Source organism: Meleagris gallopavo, chromosome 7 (genome assembly GCF_905368555.1).
Source record: "Meleagris gallopavo chromosome 7, MGAL_WU_HG_1.1, whole genome shotgun sequence".
NCBI classification, from domain to species: Eukaryota; Metazoa; Chordata; class Aves; order Galliformes; family Phasianidae; genus Meleagris; species Meleagris gallopavo.
Genome location: NC_139410.1, coordinates 15,593,597 through 15,613,722, shown reverse-complemented (window position 1 = coordinate 15,613,722; position 20,126 = coordinate 15,593,597). Strand labels below are relative to the sequence as shown.

The 20,126-nt window shown below is 42.6% G+C and overlaps 1 protein-coding gene and 1 long non-coding RNA gene across 9 annotated transcripts in view; one reads left to right on the top strand and one right to left on the bottom strand.

Annotated features, from left to right (window-relative positions):
• The window catches only part of MTX2 (metaxin 2), a 32,693-nt gene extending 31,565 nt beyond the window's left edge, over positions 1–1,128 (top strand). For both annotated transcript variants that reach the window (XM_085228242.1, XM_085228244.1), the window contains one exon: positions 644–1,128. In XM_085228242.1, the coding sequence (XP_085084368.1) occupies positions 644–854 (211 nt within the window). In that variant the 3' untranslated portion in view covers positions 855–1,128. The remainder of the gene's footprint in view (positions 1–643) is intronic.
• LOC109368526 (uncharacterized) overlaps positions 1–20,126 on the bottom strand; it is a 379,404-nt gene that overhangs the window by 1,186 nt on the left and 358,092 nt on the right. For all 7 annotated transcript variants that reach the window (XR_014884414.1, XR_014884408.1, XR_014884410.1 and 4 more), the window contains one exon: positions 4,468–4,748. This is a non-coding gene — a long non-coding RNA (uncharacterized LOC109368526). The remainder of the gene's footprint in view (positions 1–4,467; positions 4,749–20,126) is intronic.

Sequence of the window (20,126 nt, the reverse complement as noted above, 5' to 3'; positions counted from 1 at the left end):
CTCCAGGTTTCTCAAGCTCTTGTTTTTAGGTATCCTCTGCAGCCAGAGTTGGAGGTTTTGTGGATTAAACAGTGGTCGGGGAGTAACACTGAAAAACAGCAAAATGTCCACTATGTTTGTGTGACAGTTAATCAAGAACATGCTGAAATTTCTAAAAATAGTCTTCTGTGACACCTGCTTTGTGTCCACTTCTATGAAGTAAAAATTGCCAGCTGTTGTCATTCTGGAGCTCCTTTTCTAATTGGTTGAGTAGCTCTTGAGTATGAAAAAGCACAAACAGTGAATAGAAAGAGCTTTATTTCCCCCCTCTTTTAATTTTTAGTTGATTCATTTATTTACTTAGAAAAGAGCTGCAGGAACAAAACCAGTGGTGGAGCATGGCTGACTTCGATCAGTAACTGTGCCCCTTCTATAAGTGTTATTTTTACGTTTCTCAATTACCAAAAGGAAATGAAGGTGACATATTGAGAACTATGCTCATACTATGCTCCTTTCCCACGTGTTTGCTAAATTCATTGTTGCTTGTTTAATTCTCAGTTCTTAGATTGCATGGTTACCTGCAAGTTACTCAAACCAGAGATGGGATATTTCTTGATCAGAACTTGCCTTCCAAAATATCTGTTCTGTTCTTCTGTTTTTACAGACCAACTGAATTAGATGCTCTGGTATTCGGACATCTGTTTACAATCCTTACTACTCAACTAATCACTGATGAACTCTCTGAAAAAGTGAAAAACTATGGTAACCTCACAGCCTTTTGTAGGCGAATAGAGCAGCAGTACTTCGAAGGTCACGACAAAGATAGCTCTGCAACTGCTTCAGCCAGATGTGCTAAAAGGTCCTTACTGAGATAAGCGTGTTGTTTGATGCATTTCTGTTTTGGTTTTTGTTGTTTATTGAGTTGGTTTTGAAAATGCTTGTTGAATTGGTTTTGAAGCTGCCAAATCATTCTGAAGCAAGAACTCCTCTCTAAAAGTAGTTTTAGTGTTGTAGAACACACTGTGCACGTTTAACTTGAAATGACTGTATGGGCACCTGGATTTCAATAGGCTGCATGCCACTTACTCTGAAGTGACCTTGGAAGAATATTGTATCTGTACTAAAAAGAATAAAATATTTGTAAAAGTTTTTCTGATCTTTCTAAATGGCTTTCACTAAGCTTTACGCCAGTGGAATAGTTTCTGCTCATCCTTACAGTAAAAAGCAAAAGGAATACATGAAATAGTGAGTGAATCATTTGACTTTGTAATGAAACTCATTATAGGAAAATACTTCCTCCTTCTGCCAGTACTCCCTAGCCTTTCATGTGCTTGCACTTCAAAAATTAATGTCGACAAAAGTGCCAGCATTTGTAAACGAGTGGTCAAAAATAGGGTTCTAGGGCTTTTTTTTTTCCTTCCCCTCTTACTATCCCTATTAGAATAACACTTCTACCTTTCTTTATGCCCTTGCAGTACAGTAAGAAAAGTAAGAAACTGCTGTGCTTGTCAAAGATGGGTAGCTGACAGCTAAGTTGAAGCCCTCTCCGTGGAGGGCAAGGCCATTTATGAGCAACAGAGGTGCAAACTTCCCAGTGCTGTCTCAAACAGGTACTATAAGGCAGAAAAAAAGATGTTCATCCTCGTCTGCTTGGACAGCTGGTAGAAGCATCAGAGTTAACGTCTGGTGATCAAGCTATGGGAGTAAGTTAGATAAGTAGAATCCTGTTGACAGGACATGTGGAGGATAGCTGTATGGTAAATAGTCCAAATTACTGTTTTGGACAGCGTTAGAGAACTGAAGTTCTCCTGCCTCAGCCAAAATGCATCCAGGAACTGAGTGACAAAAATGTCTTGTAGCTTTGCAACATCACAACTGATGAGATTCTATTCAGTCCTCACTGTGTCAGTGTGTCAGAACAGCTACTGGTTGTCATTGTGTCTTACTCTGCCTTGTTTCTGCTTTTACTTCTTGTTCACCATTGGTTTCAGATTAGAGTTCCTTTTTTTCTTATTTTTTTTCTTTGATTCCAGTGTTTTTTCTTCTCAGTTTGTCTTGCTCTTTGTTCGAAATGAAATTTGCTGGTTAAGCATCTGCCTGTCTGTTTCTACCTTCAGTATGTAAACACTGCTTTTAAACTTTGAAGTTGCTGGGGTGGTTTGCTTCCCCAAATGAGGTGGTGTGAGCCTATTGCTGGCATGCCTCAGTCCTCCTGCTTCCATATCCTGTGATGCATGTCAGCACAGTAATACAGCAGTAAGCAAAACTGTATCCTTTGGTGTTCCAAAAACCTTGGCAATCTGGACCTTTTCAAGGAAAGAGAGACTGTGTGTAGGCCTCTGTCTTTCTGGTATTTCTTTGAGCATGTTAAGTAGCATCGCTTTGCTTTGCTGTGTCAGTTGTGCATGATGCTTTTCCAGAAGTGCTAACAACCCAGGGAAAATGCTGGTGGCAAAACCAGTCCTCACGTGCTCTACACAAACTGGGAACCTGCCTGAGCAGTCTGACTTGTTGGAACCATTGTGTTTTGGTACCATGAAATATATTTATTTGGCTGTACCTTCCAGTGTCAGAATTACCGCATGGCTTGAACTGTTACGCAGTGATCGAGATTTTTGGCTGCTGTTTCCTCCTCAAAACCTGAGCAGAAAGCAGCAGCATACCTTGCATTGGCTGGGTCTCTCTTGGCTCTGTGGCTCATGAACCACTGCTACTTATTCACACTGCAAGGGACCAGTGTTGCCAGCTCAACTGGAAAATGGAGCTGAATTCCTGCAGCTTGCTTTCTGATCTGGGATTCACAATGGAGTTGAACTAAAGTAAGTATCTATGCGTAAGTGGGGCTTGGCTATCTATCAAATCACTTCTGCTAGGAGAGAAACGTTGCTCTTGTTCTGTGTTTCATCTTCTTAGCTAAAATTGGGCTTTAGTTTTGAAAAGGAGTTCAGACAAAACAATCATCTCTTAATTTCTTAGTGACAATTTCTGCTATCAAAGTGTTGGTAGCTGAGAGCCCAGAATTTTCTTTAGGGTCATCTTTCCTGCATTAATGTCTGGAATAATTAGGAAGTGAATTTATTGTGGAGGTTTTCTTGGATTGGGGGAATAGCATATTGTGATAAGCACTGCTTTGAGTGAAATACTCACTGATAGGCTTGAAAGCTAGCAGTACCACAAAGGTGGGGGATCCTGGATAAAAATGGAAGTATTTTAATCCAGAAGGATTAAACTTGGATTTACGTCCTATGAACTTCAGAGCACCATTCATGAATGCAGGATTTAACTCGGCTCCAGTGGTTTTGGCAGTTCTGCTAGCAGTAGATAGAACTACAGAAGTAATTTAGTTGGTGGATTTCCAAAGCCACCTGTGCACAGGCATGAACTTCAATATAGCCTGAGAAGCACCAGTGGGCATGTATTCCTCCTCTTCTAAGGCTGCAGTGGCCATTGGCCTATTTCTTAACGAATTTGAGAGATTGCTTTGAAACGACAGCACCCCATTGCTGCATTTTGGTAAGAACAGGTTTCTCTGAGGATAAGTGAGCACTGGTAAGACAACAATTTGAATGCTGAGTTGATAGTCATTGCAAATGTGTGGTAACACCTAGCAAGCTTTTAACTTCACAGGAAAAAAATCCCGCTGAGGTACTGTATGTATTCACCCACTTTGAATGTCTCATCTAGAAAACATGCCCAAATGCTGTGGAAGTGGTTCAGCAAAAGATAGAGATCTGTTCCAAGCAAAGTTTGTGTAAATCTGAGCTACTCAGACTGCACTTAAGGATATGGAGACAGGCAAATTACATGGAGCTTTCAATTCTGAAGTGAGAGGACATGCAGGGATCTGCAGGCTAACCTGAACAGTTTCTGAAAACTTAATCCCTCCCCCTCTTGCTTCTTGATTCTGACTTTGATACCTTCATTAGTAAAACAAAATTTAAAAACAATTTTTGATTTCCTTAAGAGCATACCTGGATCGTTTGTAACTGCATGTCCTTCTATGCAATCTCTAAACTGAAAACTATAAGAAAAGTCTTTGCTACTAATGCTGAAGATAGCTATTACACTCATAGATGGGGAACATTGAGCTCCAGCAGTGCAAGAAGCTGTGATGCTTTCATGAGCTCAGCACTGAGGATCACGGCTTGCAGACCATGCTCTAACTCTGGGAAGCTTCAGTCCTGTAAAGGACAGTGACTGCTGCTGAGCTGCTGTGCACAGCTCAAGAAAAAGAATGAAAAGCTGAACCATGACCAGCAATAAAGCCAGGTAGGAACTTCTTATTTCCCAAAATTAGGACAAAAATAAGATTTCTAGCACAAGGCATGTCAGGAGCAGCTGTGCCATGGCTTAATGTACATCCTCTGAATATGCTCTACCACAAGAACTGCAAGGATCATTCAGCCAAAGTGATACATGTGGTCATAAAAGCACTTATCTACAAGTGAATGGACACTGTGGAGTCTGAACAACATGTACATCACTTACCCTTGGTGGATTTCTTCTCACTGCCTTTCTGTTCCATTAATTGTTTCATATGGAGATGCTCAAGCTGAATGAGTTCTTGCTGGAAAGTGGCATGTGCTTTCCTTGCCTGACAGAACTAAACCAAATCGGAAAGCTGTGGTGAAAATAACTGCTCCTCTGTTCTGCTGTGGCATTCTGTTGCCTGACTACAGCAACATCTGCATCGATTGTGGGGTGATGGAGAAGCTAGTTGGATGGAGAGTGGTGGTACAGCAGGCACTTGTCTTGCAGGCACTTGCAGGCTGAGGGGGACAACAAATAGAAGAGGGATTTTATTTTTTACTGTTGCTTTTACTGTGTGCAACAGATGTGATTGCTGCAGACTGAAACAAAGTCCATTTTTAGAAATGTTTTATAATTATATAACTCTTCATTGCACAAGAAAAGTGGCAGTGTTACTGTGCATCCTTTTTGGATGTTCAGAGTTGTGCCCTGTAGGCAAAAGGTTATTTAGCTGCTGACAGTGTCTCTGCCTTGAATCTGTGCAGCAAGGCCTGCTGCCCTGGGAGGACAGAAATCATCATCGTGAATTTGAACATTAAATAGTGTAGACTGGGAGTCGTTTGCGTGGGGCAAACAAAAGGCATTCTAAAAACTAAAAACCCAACCAGGAACCTTGTGTGTCTTGATCTTGTCCAAATGCATTAACACTTCTGCTGCAAATGTTTGAGGGTATCTCCTTTCTCTCTCTCTTTTTGATTATAATTCAACTATTGCATGGCCCCATGTTTTCCTAATGGCTTTTAATAAGCAAGGGCTACGGCCCCTCCCAAGGAGGTGAACATTCCTTGGCCAGCACAGGTTAGCTCAGAGGGTAGAAGCGTGGGGCCCTGTATCCAAATGTACAGCATGGGAAATGGAGCATCCACCCTACTTCACTGTGAGCAGTGACATGAAAACAGCCTGGGATGTGAAAGCAGCTGGAATTTCAGCCGCAGACCTTACAGTGCTGATCCTGGTTTCCAGCTGACAGCTCTCCCTGAGCCCCTGCTTCTCCTGTCCCTCCCTGAAGGCAGTTCTCCACTGGGGAGTGTCTGCTGCTGCGTTTCATACTGCTGTGATGAGATTACCAAAGAAACATTAGGTAAAGGATCTTTGGATTTAGCAGCTTTCTCTAGGATTTATCACTCCGTACATCGGATAGTAAAAACTGTAGTGCTGAGTGGTGTTAATGAGATATACATCTGCTGTGTTCTCTGTCTTTTATTTCTCTTCTACCTCTCCTAGGAAAAAAAAAATAACCTGGCAATCTCCTGCTTCTCAAATGTACTTAAAACGCGGTCTGGTGGAAAAAAAAGAGCATAGCAAGCTCTGCACACGGAGAATGCTGCTGAGCTGCACTTAATGATGCCTCTTAGGATCAGCCACACTGCCTGAAAATGCTTCATTTCCTGTGGCTTTCCTTCTTTACAAGCAGAGTGCAGCTCCAATGGCTCTCATAACAATTATCACCCACTTGTTCTGCAGGTTTGAAGTTTTTTGCATTAGTCAGGTTGAGAAATTCATGGTATTAATCATGACTGAAGTTGTTATTTATCACCTGCTGGGTGAGAAATAATAATTTTGGCACTACTGGGGCAGCAGACCAGAAGTACCAAATTAAGTAAAACATCTAAACACTAGCAAGGATCATTTCTCTGATTAATGAATTGTTACAAAGAAAAAGTGCTATTTGTTATCTGATCTTAGGATAAAAGTGGAACTTGGAAGTAAAAACCATTAGCAAAGTCCGGTTGTGCTGTGATGTAGTTTGAAATTTTCCTGGCGGATCTCTGTGCTGTCATTCACCGACTGTGAACATGCACTCATCTGTGGCAGAGTTGCAGAACTTGGCTCACACTCCCATTGCCAACGTTGCAAAAAGTAGCATTTGGCAAGGAGCTCAGGGCCCATTGTGTAATGGCTGGAAAGAAATGTTGAAACTACTTTAACCTTCTAGGACTTGCCTGGGCTGGAAGGTTTTGCCATAGGAACAGTCACCAGACTGGCAAAACACAATTGTGTGAAGGCGGTAATGGGGGCAGAGGAAATAAAATAAGCAACATCAATAGAAGTGAGTTTATACCCAGGTAACTGTATCCATACACAGGGGACATCAGTCACCTACTGGATTAAAAATCCCACAGATACTTGCTACCTGACCAGAGGTATTTCACATATAAATGCAAAAAGGGCCTACACAGACATGGTTCCATTGAAACGAGGTGAGGTGTGCTTTTATAATTGCAAACCACTGTGTCACCATGGTGTGACCCATCCTCTCCCTGAAAGACTGTGGTGAGGAGCTGAGGAGCTGGCCAGGTAGGAATGCCAATGGAAACTCCATTTTTTGAGTTCATAAATGAGATGTAAAAACTTGCTCTCAGTTTTGAATATGGTCAAAGAACTCAGCCCTGTAGAGAAGGGCCACCACTGAAAAGAAATTAACTTTGGGCTCATTTTTTTTTGTTGTGGCTTAATGAAAAAAAAAAAAAAAAAAAAAAAAAAAAAGAACAGGACTTGTTTTAGAGGTGCTTTTTGGATCCAGCTAATACATTTTCTGGAAAGAAGACATAGCCAAAACCACTGCTGTCTACCAAACCAGCTTGCATAGAGGCTGACTTGAAACCATGAGCTGACTTAGTGGCTGACATGAAATCATGCCTTTCCTATCTGACTTAATGTTGACAGTATTCCAGCTGATCAATAGACTTCTTTTTCTTTCTTTCTTTCTTTCTTTCTTTCTTTCTTTCTTTCTTTCTTTCTTTCTTTCTTTCTTTCTTTCTTTCTTTCTTTCTTTCTTTCTTTCTTTCTTTCTTTCTTTCTTTCTTTCTTTCTTTTCTTTTTCTTTCTTTCTTTCTTTCTTTCTTTCTTTCTTTCTTTCTTTCTTCTTTCTCTCTTTCTTTCTTTCTTTCTTTCTTTCTCTCTTTTTCTTTCTTTCTTTCTCTCTTTCTCTCTCTCTTTCTCTCTCTTTCTTTCTTTTCTTTCTTTCTTTCTTTCTTTCTTTCTTCTCTTTCCTTCTTTATTTCTTTTTCTGTCTTTCTTTCTTTTTTTTTTTCAGCAAGCATTACTGCACATATATGCTTTATAATGTAGATTTTTTTTACCTTAAAGTTTATTTTATATTTAAGAAGAAATTTAGAGACCTCAGGGATGTGGGACGTGATGGTCACTTTCTCTACAAGAGTTGCTCGAATCACCTGTCTTCTAGGGTCTGCACCTTCAGTTCAGTGACAAGAATTTGAAATGAGAATGAAAAGGATGCCCAGTCATAAGAGCAGTTAAGGGCCAGGTAAGTGGAAGGCCATCCTCCCACACGGAGCAGGCAGCCATCAGGGGGTATTGGTGCCTTGTTGCAGGCACTGAGAGGAAGAACTAGTGCTGCTCAGCCTTGATCAATTTTGTGGTGCTGGAATGAGGAGCAGCCATCACTCATCCTGCTTAAACTACGGCATGATCCTTCTGCCAGAGTGTGCTCCTTTTTTGCCTTTGTCTACTAATAATGAATTCACACTTACTACCAGTTCTTGCCAAAGACTTTCAGCTGTGAATCAACCTCTCTCCTCATAGACCTCAGGCTCTCTCTGTCATCCCCTCATGGATGGTAGAATCTCCTCTCTGTGCTTTTATCTACAAAGCAGAATTTTGGCCAGCTTCTCCTGACTTTGAAGCTATCTTTTGCTGGTCACATGATTCTCTCACTGTTGTGATCAGCAGTTCTGTCACTGATGCCCTGGATAATCACCTGAGATTATCTTGTGATAACTGCCTCTCATCTTTCAGATGTTAGGAAACTGTTAGGCTAAGAGCTGCCCCTTTCTTTTCTTCTCAAGACAATAAAAACTTCCCTTCAAGTCCACTTTCTGCTTCCACATCGATTCCTTGTAAATTCCTCTCTAAAATTCCATTGCAGTTTCTGTTGGCTCCTTCCCTCAGAAGTGAGAGTATTTTGATCTACAGTGCCTCCTAGCCAAGAAGTATACAGCCAAATTACTATCTCTAAGATCTCCTTCATTTGCAGCTTAAGTCTGTGTTGTAGCATGCTTAAAGAACCAGTTGATGGAGATCAGTAGTTTGGGGGCATGATGGGAAGGGTACTTTTCTATCTACTTGAATAAATTCATCTCCAGCATATTTTGTCATAGGTTATAGTGTTTTGCAAAAGGCAGGTAGGTTTGTGCATGTGTGTGATAATCACAGGCATTAGGCCAGACCTGCCTGTTAACTTCTGTATGACAAGCAAGCATGAGCACACAGGGCTTTCTATTATGTTAAAACACGCTTGTAGCAAAGCATAAAAAGAGTGCTGTGGAGAATACTGCCCATTTGACACACGCAGGACAGCTCCTGCGTACCTGTTTCAAAGGAGGAGCTTTTATTTGGTTCAGCACACTGTCCTGAGGCCCTTCCTGCCTTCACTGCTACTTCATGGTCTTCCTATGCTGGGAAGAGGAACGTAGCAAAGGTTTTTATACCTATGGATCCTACTGCCTGCTCTGCATTGGAAGAGATTCCTCACACCACTGGAATCACCTTAGATCAAACAGAAAAACCAGCTTTCTAGGCTTGTTTAGATGGAGAGAAGCACTCTTCAACCCTACCCTAACCCTATCACCTTCTGCAACAGTGAGTCCTCATGCCACTTCCACAGGAAACAGAAGGCTGACAAAGTCAGTCAGTTCCATGATGTGTTTCCATAGGCCAGATGCCTAAAATCTGCTTTTCTGACTCACAAATCACAGAAAATTGCAACAAGTTTTTTTTTTTTTTTTTTCCTGATTAAAATTCAACACTGGAAAATAACAGGAATTAAGAATAAAACTCATCTGGCTAACACAGCTCTGTAAAATCTATTTGGAATGCTTGTATTAGAATAGTAAAAATCGTCAGTGTAATTATAAACTATGACTTACTGAGAAGCAGGCTGAGAAAAGCTTGGGAGTGCAAGAAGCAACTCCTCACTGCTGAAGGGTTAAGAGCTTGAAATGCTTAAATGAAGCTTTTAAAAGAGGAAAAACTGGTAGCAATAAGAGAAAAGGAGTTCCTTTTCAGTCTTTAGCTCAGATCAGTCAGTGCCTTGTGCTCTCTCTGCAGTGAGTTGGAGCCATCTCTTGCCCTGCAGCCAGCAGAAGTCGTTTGACGCATCACTACAGCACACGTTTGAAACGTCACTGGTCTGCAATCAAAGGAGTGATTTTTAGCCAAAGATTACAAAATACTTGGCAACCTGAACCAAGTGGATGAGTCAGATAGCAAAACCTGTTCAACAGAAGAGCTAAGTCAAGACACAGCAGTTGCAAGTAATTTGTCCCAAATGTGAGCAGAGCAAAATCTGGACCAGGAGGCTGGAGGCTGCCTTCCCAGCTCCATGCTCCAACCTCCGCACTGCATTCTTTGCTTCTCTCTTAACCACAACGGCCTCTGAAAATAACCCTTCAAAGGCATTTCTTGGTAGTAACAAATGAACCATCAAAACCTAAACAAAGAACCCAGCAGTTGAGACGATGCAAGTTAACAAACAGAAATAACTAAGCCTGCTTTGTCCTCTGCTTATTTCCAAACGAATAAAACCCAGGTCATTTGTACAGACTTCCTCCTTCCCCTCTCCTTTGCAGTCGGTTAGGAGTCCCCAAGAGACAGCACCATTTTCCTTTGCTTTCCAATCTTTAAAATATATTCATTCCAGTTTTCAAATTGCTATTTTGTAGTGCTAAATCTCTACCCACACTAATTTCTCCAGGTCAGAATCTGACCCTGATTTGAACAAAATCTGGAGTCAAATATTCACACCAGAATGCTTCTGCCTTGCTGCATGTCAGATGCCATCTTCCTGCAAATGTGTCACACACCTTGGAGTGCAGCTTGTGGAACTGATGAGGTGAAGAGCACCGCGGAGCAGCTCTGTGCTGGTAATCACAGGACTGAAGAAACACATACATCATCTGCCACATAGGTTGGCATTTCAAGTAAAAAACCTTCACAATGTGTAAGATGTTGGACAAATGATGGCCATATGCATGTTTGTCTCTGCGCAGATGTCTGCGTTCTCAGCCAGGAAAAAGCTGAGGTAGGCTCTTTTTTGCAGACAGTTTAATATTAGTGACACAGTTTATGTCCTCTGCAAAAACAATAATGGAGGATAAGGTGACATAAATTATTTGCAAATCGTTTGACATATGCAGGGCATTGTCCTTGCAATAATCACCATCAGACTGTCAGTTTAAGATATGAACCGTGCCACTGCCATTTTATATCATTGTGTTAAGCTTTCACATGTTGTAATTTTACAGATTTGTTCTTTGCAGAACACTGCAACACAAATCAAATTGTATTATGTTTAGTCATATGCTGCGTGGAGCACCTTGCGGCAATTAGAGATGGAGCAGACGAGCAAACAAACAGTCGCAGATAAGAGCCAGCTCCTCGAAAGTTAGGAAATCTGTTGGATACCATTACTCAACTTTCGTGGTCATTATTCAAGGCAAGAGGAATTATTTAAATTCATGCTAACATCAGTTGCTGGCTGCATGAGCAAAGTAAGCACTGGAAAGTATTGTACTGACAGATCAATTTAAAACCCCCTTGTCTTTTTTGTTTCACCACAGCAGTCACACACAAGGTTTGATTCTTATGAATAATGTGGGTTTTTCTAAGATAAATATGCGGATTTCTTTTCAACTTACAAAAGACCCCATAGGTGCCTGTAGTTTTAACCCTGCTTTCTGTAGAGGCACAGAATGTTTCTGGAATAGCAATTAACTCAGCAGTGTCTCTTTTATTCTAAGCAAATTAATTACTGTGGTACAGTTAAACAAACAAACAAACAAACACAGACAGAAAGGCCTAAAGTCAGTGGGTTATTTTTAGTCTTTTTTTTTAAATTTGAACTGCTGATTACTGTGGGAACCACTCACAAGTGCATTCTAAGTGCATTCAGTGCCAGGTACCTCATTTTAACCATCTGAGAAACATTTTAGCATAAAGGTGTGTCTTAATCAGCGGAGGAGTCAGTAGGAAATACTAGAACATATATTCCGGATTCTGCATTTCAGTGACTTTTTACTCTATTTTGAATAGAGAAACATGATTTGTTTTCCCCTGGGAAAGTTCCCCACATTCAGTTGTCAGCAGAACAGAATCTTTCTGCTTCCAGTGAGCCCTTAAACTAGAAAGATTTATTGCACTTACACCCTTGAAAGAACATATCTTTTTCTTTGAAGGCAGCCATTATCACCATCCCATTTTATATCTTTTCTGATAAGTGCAGGCAGTAAAGTAGATAAACTCCTTGCATACCAATTAAAGACACACGCACACCGAGACGTATACTATCAGGGATGCTCAGAGTAATATTCTTCTGAACACAGTAGATATATCTAGGGAGTTTGACTTTTATTATTCTCAGCTTTACACCTCTGACATTTCTAAAAACACGGCGGAAATTAATGAATTCTTGCCCAGGACTCTATTGTCTAATCTTGCCCCGGCGCTCATGAATTATGGAAAATGACAGATCAGCTGATGGCACACAGCGGGCTATTTTAGAACCACCCTTTACACAACCTGGGCCACAAAAAGCTCATCCCTGAATTTCATACAGCCACCTGACAAAATATTAGTCCTGTTTTACATGACACCTTAAACAATAGCATGTCTCCTTCGCATCCAGCCTTATACGACCATTGTCAAGCACAGAAAGTATAAAAGCTGGAGCCCTGAGCCTCAGGCTGCCTCTCTCTTCTCAGGTAGGGCACTGAAGTTCTAACTCAAGCAGCCTGCCTTGGACTTTTCTCCTGGAGATCTCCACAAGCTACCTGTGGGCTCAGGGACACCTTGAGGCTCTTACACACAGCCTCCTCTATCTGCCTGTGCAAGGCTCCTTCTCCACGTGCCTTTCCCCAGGCAGAAGTGAGGCCTTTGCCCACACTGACTGGGGAAGGTGCAGGCTGGAGGGGCACTGAGCAGGGTGCAGCACCCTGCAGCCAACTTAACAGGTCAGGCCCAAGGATCGCTGCCTGCTCTGTAACACAGGCACAGCAGAAGCCTTCAGCCATGCCATCTCCCACACGCTGCTCGTGTGGCCAAGATGGCGGCGGGGGGCCAGTGGGTGCTGCCCTGTGTGCTGCTCCCTCAGGGCCTTGGCTGAAGCATGCCGTGACCCAGAGACCATTTGTGTGCTTGGTCTGAGACCTGCTGTTGGGACAGGGTTCCCTTTAAGAGAAGATTATGGGAAGCAGTACATCTCCTTCAGAACATCCAAGAGAGCCGGCGCTATACAAAGCACTAATCGGTAATTAATACAAATAAAAGAAACAATCTTTCATGGTGCTAGTAATAATAACACTCCCGAGTTTGTTCTAATCCATCTTTTTGTCAAATGAAGCACTGGGGAATTTGTCTGCAACAATCAGAGTATTTTCAGAGTCTTTGCTTTGATTTGCACTGTGGGTTTAAGCTCTGTTAGACCTCAGAACAAATAATAAATAAATAAATAAATAATCAGAAGGAACAGCTTTAATACTTGTAAGCTGGTATTTAACATGTGGAGGGAATCTTTTATACGTGTATAGGCCTCTTACACCAAAATTTAACTTTGTCTACAAATTCTATGAATTCATCTACAAATGTGGCAATAGGCCACTGCACAAACCCTGACAGTGCCCTTCCCTCCTACCTACCAACTGAAGCTTCCTCCAGAGAAATGGCACCTTCCACCACACCAGACAGCCCTGAACCTTTAAATAGCTCCGTGTTCGTTATATTTAGGGACAATTACACCAGCGACTTCCTGGCTGCAAATATGATTCATTACTCTGAAGTACAAGTAATACTTCTAATAGACTGCATTGAGCTGATCCAAAATAGCTGCTGCTGAATATTTGCTCCTGAACCACTCCATGGATGGATCTGCTAAATGATTCTAACCATAGACAGAAAGAACAGATTTACCCTGCCACGTAATTATTTGGCCCTACCCCTAAGTCTTTATGTAAACTAAATTTCAAAGGTGGACAACACTAAGCAGTGTTTAATAACGGGTTCTTAGGTATAAATTGTCTGGAACTTGCTGGGAGGTTATAAATCCAATTTTAAATTAAAAAATTTGCATCTGCTGTTTAGTCATCCTTTAGCTCTACTCTTACCATCATTCTTTAAGTTAAATTAGAAAAAAAAAAAAAAAAGAGGAAAAGAGAAATGTAGGAGTGATTCTTTCTTTTGAGAGAAGGGAGCAGAAAAGGGTCACTTCTAACCCCCATAGGGCTGAGGGCACAACTCCTGCTCCTGCCCTGCCCAGTGATGCTGCACTGATCCCACAGGACTGTCTGCCACCTGCACAGTCGTTCCTGCAAGGATGTGCTGCCTTGCTATGGACTTTGATCCTACACACTGATGGGCTTACAGGTTGCAGAGTTCACACTAACTGGGGAGACTGAAAATGACTTAAAGAGATTACTATGCATCCATTCCCTACTGCAGAGCTCTAAGCCATAAAGAAAGATCTATTTTGCTTATGCACAATCCCTCTTTTCTTAGGTGGAGAGCACTCCCAGGTGCTCCGAGGACCTTCAGGTCACCCTCAGCACCCAAAACAGACAGCAGTTCTCCTGCTGAACCACCACCCTGCCTGGTGCCTGGCTGCCCTGAGCTGTGCTCCATTCTAAACCACCCAGGTGGCGGTGGTTCTCAGCTTCTGGCCCAAGCGCTGTGCTGCTCCTTTGGTTAGAGCAGCAGCAGCCTGCACCAAGCCTCACCCCACACAGTATCTGATGCCCCTGCCAAAAGCCTCAGTGGCAGTGTCTTGGGGTAACCCCAGTGTGCGTCTCGCTGCTCAGGCTTGTACAGGGCATTCTACAGTGGTGGTACAGAATCCAGAAATCATCGTAAGTAATAATTAAACACTGAGTAAGCTTAATTCCAGGCTTGCTTGCCCTGGACAATAATACTATTAATTCTCCAGAGAGGAAAGTAAGACAATAATGAGTAAACTAAACGCACATAATTCCACAAAATGCACAGGAAATATTCCCATTGTTAATTTTGTAATATGGAATATTCATGTTGTAATACGGTGGTGACATAAAATATGCAGCAGCAGCAAATAGAGGAAAGTTGATGGTCTGCCAAGGCTGTTTCTCCTTAACATGCAGATGGTTCCTGAGCAGTCACTCATGCTGAGGCAGCTGCCTGCGCAGTGCGCCCAGAGGACTTCATCTGGTTCTGACACGGGATCGGACTACAGCCTGGGATCACATGGGAACCCACCCAGACTCTGGGATGGCCTCGGAGGGTGCTCCCTGCTCACTGCCGCCATGTCAGAGACATTGTGCTTACATGCAGCAATCTAGGTGCTGGGGAGCGATGTCTGCATGATATATGGCTGCTGGCAAAATGATCCTGTCCGTGGGCTATTGCTGGCTCTAATTAAAGGAAGACACAGGCTACTGAGTTGGGTCCCTTCCATCGAAGCTGAGAGGACAGCAATCTCCAAGAGAGCTGTGAAGGAGGACAGATTCATTTGACTGATTGCATGATGTCTGAATTAATGGTCAGGAAAAGAGCCATTATTGTGCTCTTACTGGTAGGCTGCTTCTGGGAGCTTCTACTGTGCTATCTGCTTGAACGTGGAAGTAAAGCAATGTATTCTTTGAGATACAGCTGTATTACAGACTCTGTTTTTTCATATCTCCATATGTATATGTCCTGTGTTTGTATGAACAGTCTGAATCGCTCACACAGAAAGCGAAGCACAACCACAATGCCATGAGCTGCGTGTGCAATGTTTTTGCCTCTGCCAGTGCCTGGCCCAGGGCTGCGGGGTCATTTCCAACCCAAAGCCCAGATGCCTGTGGAGCAGGCTCAGAGCTGCTCTTCCATCTCAGCTGCTCTGTCCTGCTGCAGACAGTGGGGATTTGGGCTGCAGTCTCTGCTTTGGGAACAGCCCAAGCTGCTGTCTGCAGTTGCGGTGAAGGTGGGTATGGTGTGCCTCTCTGGGATCAATGCTACAAGGCTGAGTGCCTAATGCATAATGAACGTTCAATACGCTCAAATACAAATACCTTGTAAGGAGCAGGCTGTTAGTCAGACAAGTGCTGCCCTAACTTTAAAATAGCCGTATTGTTTTATTGACGCTGCGGGTGGCAGAGACAAAGCAAAGCACTGCACAACACAAAACACGGCACCAAGCAGCTTTGGCTCCTGGCCGACTTTGCGTCTCCCTGTTTCTGGGGCTAGGACAAGCTCACTAATTAAATCCTGGTAGCCAAGCTGGAGCTGCTGGGAACAGAGGAGTGAGGAATAACTGCTATCGAACAACAAAGGCCAGGTGGCCCAGCATGTGCTTGACAGGTGGGAAAATCTAGTTCAAACCCTTGGTGTTGGGAGGGTGCTTCTATTTTTTTGGAGCGGGGAGGAGGCTTAATTCTTAAGAAAACATGTGTGTGAGAAGTCTGGCTTCTCTCAGGATTACAGTAAACTTTCAAAACTGGAGCAAGTTCCAGAGCTAAAATTAAGCTCACAAGCTGCAGCAAGCTTGCAGGCTGGAATGAGCTTGCAAGCAACAACCTGCTTCCAACATTACATTTGAATGTAACGCTTATATTTCCCAGCTCTTCAGGATCACAACAGACTTTTAAGCTGGATTACATGGTTTACATAATCTCTTGCCAAGAGCTGCGGGATCAAGCTGTGGAAGTTCTTCAGTGTGACCCTTCATTACAAGTATGACTCATCAGTCCCATCCCACTCAAAAGGCAGCATCAAAGTTTGCTCCTATGGCAAACTTCACCTCTTCTAGGAGTCTTCCACTATTAAGCAAAAGTCTCATCTCAGACAAAATGAAGTCAATAACACATGCCAAGCCAGCCAGATTCCTTGTTTCTTATTTGCTACTTCTCTTTGGGAGTTGGCAGAAGATTCTGTTATAGCACAGATACAACCCCAATGCCAGCTGGCATTGTCTGTGTGGGTTTTGGCTCCTGCTGTGCACAGCACTGACCACCAGCACCACTGGGGTATAAATGTTGCTCATTTACAGTCAGTGTAGGCTTAAGAATCAGTGATTTCTATGGCCAAAAATGTGATGTAATCTGATCTGTGTGTTATGTGTGGAGAATCACAACTTAATCCATACAAACAGACAGGACTTGAGCAGCAGAATGAGTATCTCTGCAACTCTTCAGTGTCAGCAAATGGAAAAGTTTCTCAACTCTGTTTAAAAGTTTTTAATGGAAACAAACCAACCTGTTGTACTTTCAACACACGATCAGAAATGGTTAAACATTCGTATTTGATTAAAAAGCAAATCTCAGCTCTTCTGATTAAAAATTCAGAGAACAAGAAGCAATTCAATCAACAGTCTCTAACAGCGAATGGGAGGTGATTTTAACCATGCCAAAATCTATATGAGAAAAGCAGAAATCAGATGACATATCTTCCTTTGTATTAGAAATAGTGTCAAAGTGCTGTAATTTTGCTACATTCATTGTTGAAATATGTCCCTTCTTGTGCACTTTCTACAAGAAACCAGAATTACTTAATAAAGAAAGAAACATTTAACAAGATACTTTTCACAATGTGCCATTACTGACAGTTACTGAGGACTCCTGAAGCATCAATTCAAAAGCCAACACTACTCAAATCAGTTTGAGTGTGTGCATGCACATTTATACACAGCCAATAGATTAGAAATTCATACTGTTTGAATAAATTGGAATAGCAAGAAGAAAATACAATGAACAATGCTTCAGAAGAAACAGGTAACTAGGGAGGAACTGGATAAATGTAATTTAATGAACATGTTTTAAAAGCTATTTTTTCCATTATCAACTTAGAGCTGATTCACTCTCATTCAGTGTTAAAATCAGCTCTGCCATCACTGCTTGATGCTGTGTCAGCCAAGTGCTGCCTTATAGGAATCTGTTATTACAGAAGGGACTTCTATATTGGAATGTTAGAGTATTTATATTGAAATAAGTACATATTGGTTTGGCTCTCCTGTGAACACAAGCGCCTTCCTTGTAAGCAGGGACACCACGTTATAGTAAAGAAATATTCAAAACCATCTATTTACAACATTACTTTAGTGGCTTCTGAAAAAAAATATAATGTGCTTAAACTATCAGCATTAGGACATGGAATTTATTTTCTCTCTGCCAATTAAACTTTTTTTTTTTTCTATGTGATAGCTCCAGGGCTCTTCACAGCAGGACTCTGCAGAGTCAGAAACAAATCTTCGTTTGCAGCAGTGTGTTCAGAGGGCTTATTCCCATTAGCTCTGACTTCGGAACCAGCACCAGAACTGCATTTTGGTCCTGCTCCTGGCACTCCCAGGCACCTGAGCCCCCCAACAGCCACCTGTGCTCCCTGATTTAGTTTAGCTTTCCTAATGATACAGGACTGTGCTGATCCTCTCCTCATTCCCAGATACCCCTGGCTACAAACATTTCCATGCATACTTTAAAGCAATCCGGGGCTGATTTATTCAGTGCACCTGCACGGGGCTCGAGGGAACATTCTGCACCGCCCACAGCCTCCCAGGCGCACACATTCCCCACAGACTCCTTGGTCATGACCCTGTCTCCTTCTCCTTCAGCCCTGGGTTGCATAGCTGAAATGTTTCACAGGAAGACATGTCCAAGAGTGCTGGTGAAGTGGTGGGATATGGGGCTGCTATTGCACCTCTTATCACAAAATTGTTTGAGTCGGAAGGGACCCTTAAAGGCCATCCAGTCCAACCCCGTACAATAAACGGGGACACCTACAGCTCCATCATGTTGCTCAGAGAGTCCCATCCAGCCTAACACTGACTGTCTCCAGGGACTGGACACACACTGCTCCTCTAAGGCAACCTGTTCCAGTGCCTCACCACCATTACTGTAAAAAATTTCTTCCTCATGTCCAACCTAAATCTCCCCTCTTTTAGTTTGAAACCATTTCCCTTTGTCCCATCCCAACAGATCCTGCTAGAGAGTCTGTCCCCTTCCTTTTTATAGCCCTCCCTTAGATACCGAAAGGAACTCATGTCCAGCTGGGCACTGGCTGTCCTTTTGGCAGCTCACTCTTCTATCAGAAGCTTATGTGGAGGAGGTATGAAGGCGGCAGCTTTGGTTGGAAGCAGGAATGGGGCCCTGTGGTGAGGTGCTCTTGCCTTGATGGCTTAAAACAGAAAAAGGAATGCCCTAGAAATTTTAACACACCTGGCTCTAAGCACAGTCTTTCTTCCCTTCATTAGCATTTTGCCTGTTAAGATGAGTTGGAAAGGAAATCCCCTAAAGCTGCACAGCTAGGCAGGTAAAATGAGACACTAATGGTCTCCCTTTAGTGACAGCACTTTGGCTGATGTACATGTACAGAAGGACAGAGGAAGTCAGGAGCTCTGTCAGGCTCTTTTTTGGACAATGTCTTGGAGGAATTAATCACATCAGTGTTTGCTGCACGAGGCCGTGCATTTCAGGCACTGTTTGCTCCTCCAGCTCTTTAAAACAAGGAAACACTTCTTCCCTAGGACTCAGGGGTCAGATTTGGTCCCCTTCTGACACCTCAAATCCTTTCAGTTTGCCTGCTGCTGTTCCGCTAAATGGTGGTGTGAGGTAATTTATTTGGGAGCAGGGTTAAAGTGTTAATGAGAACACCACATTTTTCATAAGCTCAGCAAAACTGAAAGCAGAATTCTCAGCTGAGAGAAAGAAAAAAAAAAAAAGAAATCCTCAGCACATACTGGAGCCAAGAAACATATGGAGCCATTTTAACCCGCAGTTCTATCTTCTCAGGTTTCAAGGAAGTAAATCTAAAACGGTCTGACCGCTAATACACATGCAGGAAGTGCATGCCTCCAACATCAGTGCAAAGCAGGCTAATGGGAGCACTGCTCCTGCGAGGTGCTGAGAGCCTTCACTTGTGGCCTGAAGAACGGGCAGGTTTAGCACCTTGAAGAATTAGGCTTCTAAATGTCCCTACTGCCGATAGCACATTTGCCAGGAGAATTGATTTGACAAGGGTAGCGATGTATGGCCATTAAATTGTTTGCAGATTTGACCTATCTGTCCATAGTAAGAAATAATACCTGAAATGCCATAACTCTGTCAAACATTTCAAAGGAATTCTTGTTTAAAGATCAAATGCATTATGTAATCTCATAATGTCAGATTAGGACATAAAGCTCTGGAACATGACACAGAGCAGCATTACAAGACACACTGTGTCAGAAATTTTACAAACAATTTCTTCTGGACCTCTCACATGTTATCAGTTTGAGCAGTGACTATGATACATTTCAAATTTCTTCTGGCAGCTGGAAACAAAATGACGTGGGAGATATGTGACTGGAAATCTCATCCAGGGGCTCTTGAGAAAGGATTTTTCCACGGCAAAGCACTACAGGCTTGGGCATTTTGTCCTGCTGTTAGAGCACCTGTGGGGGGAACGGGGAAAGAAGGGGGGCAGCACGACCGGAATCAAGGAAAGTAATGGAGCCCACTGTTGTGTGTCACCAAGGCTCTCAGTTAACAGAGCTCAAATAATTCTCAGCAAAAGAGATGTTAAACTGTGCTACCTACCACCAGTATGGGGCTTTAGGCTTACCCCATGATTGTGGCTACAGTTTCATTAGCATCATTTTCCTCAGTATGGACTTATTTTTATCT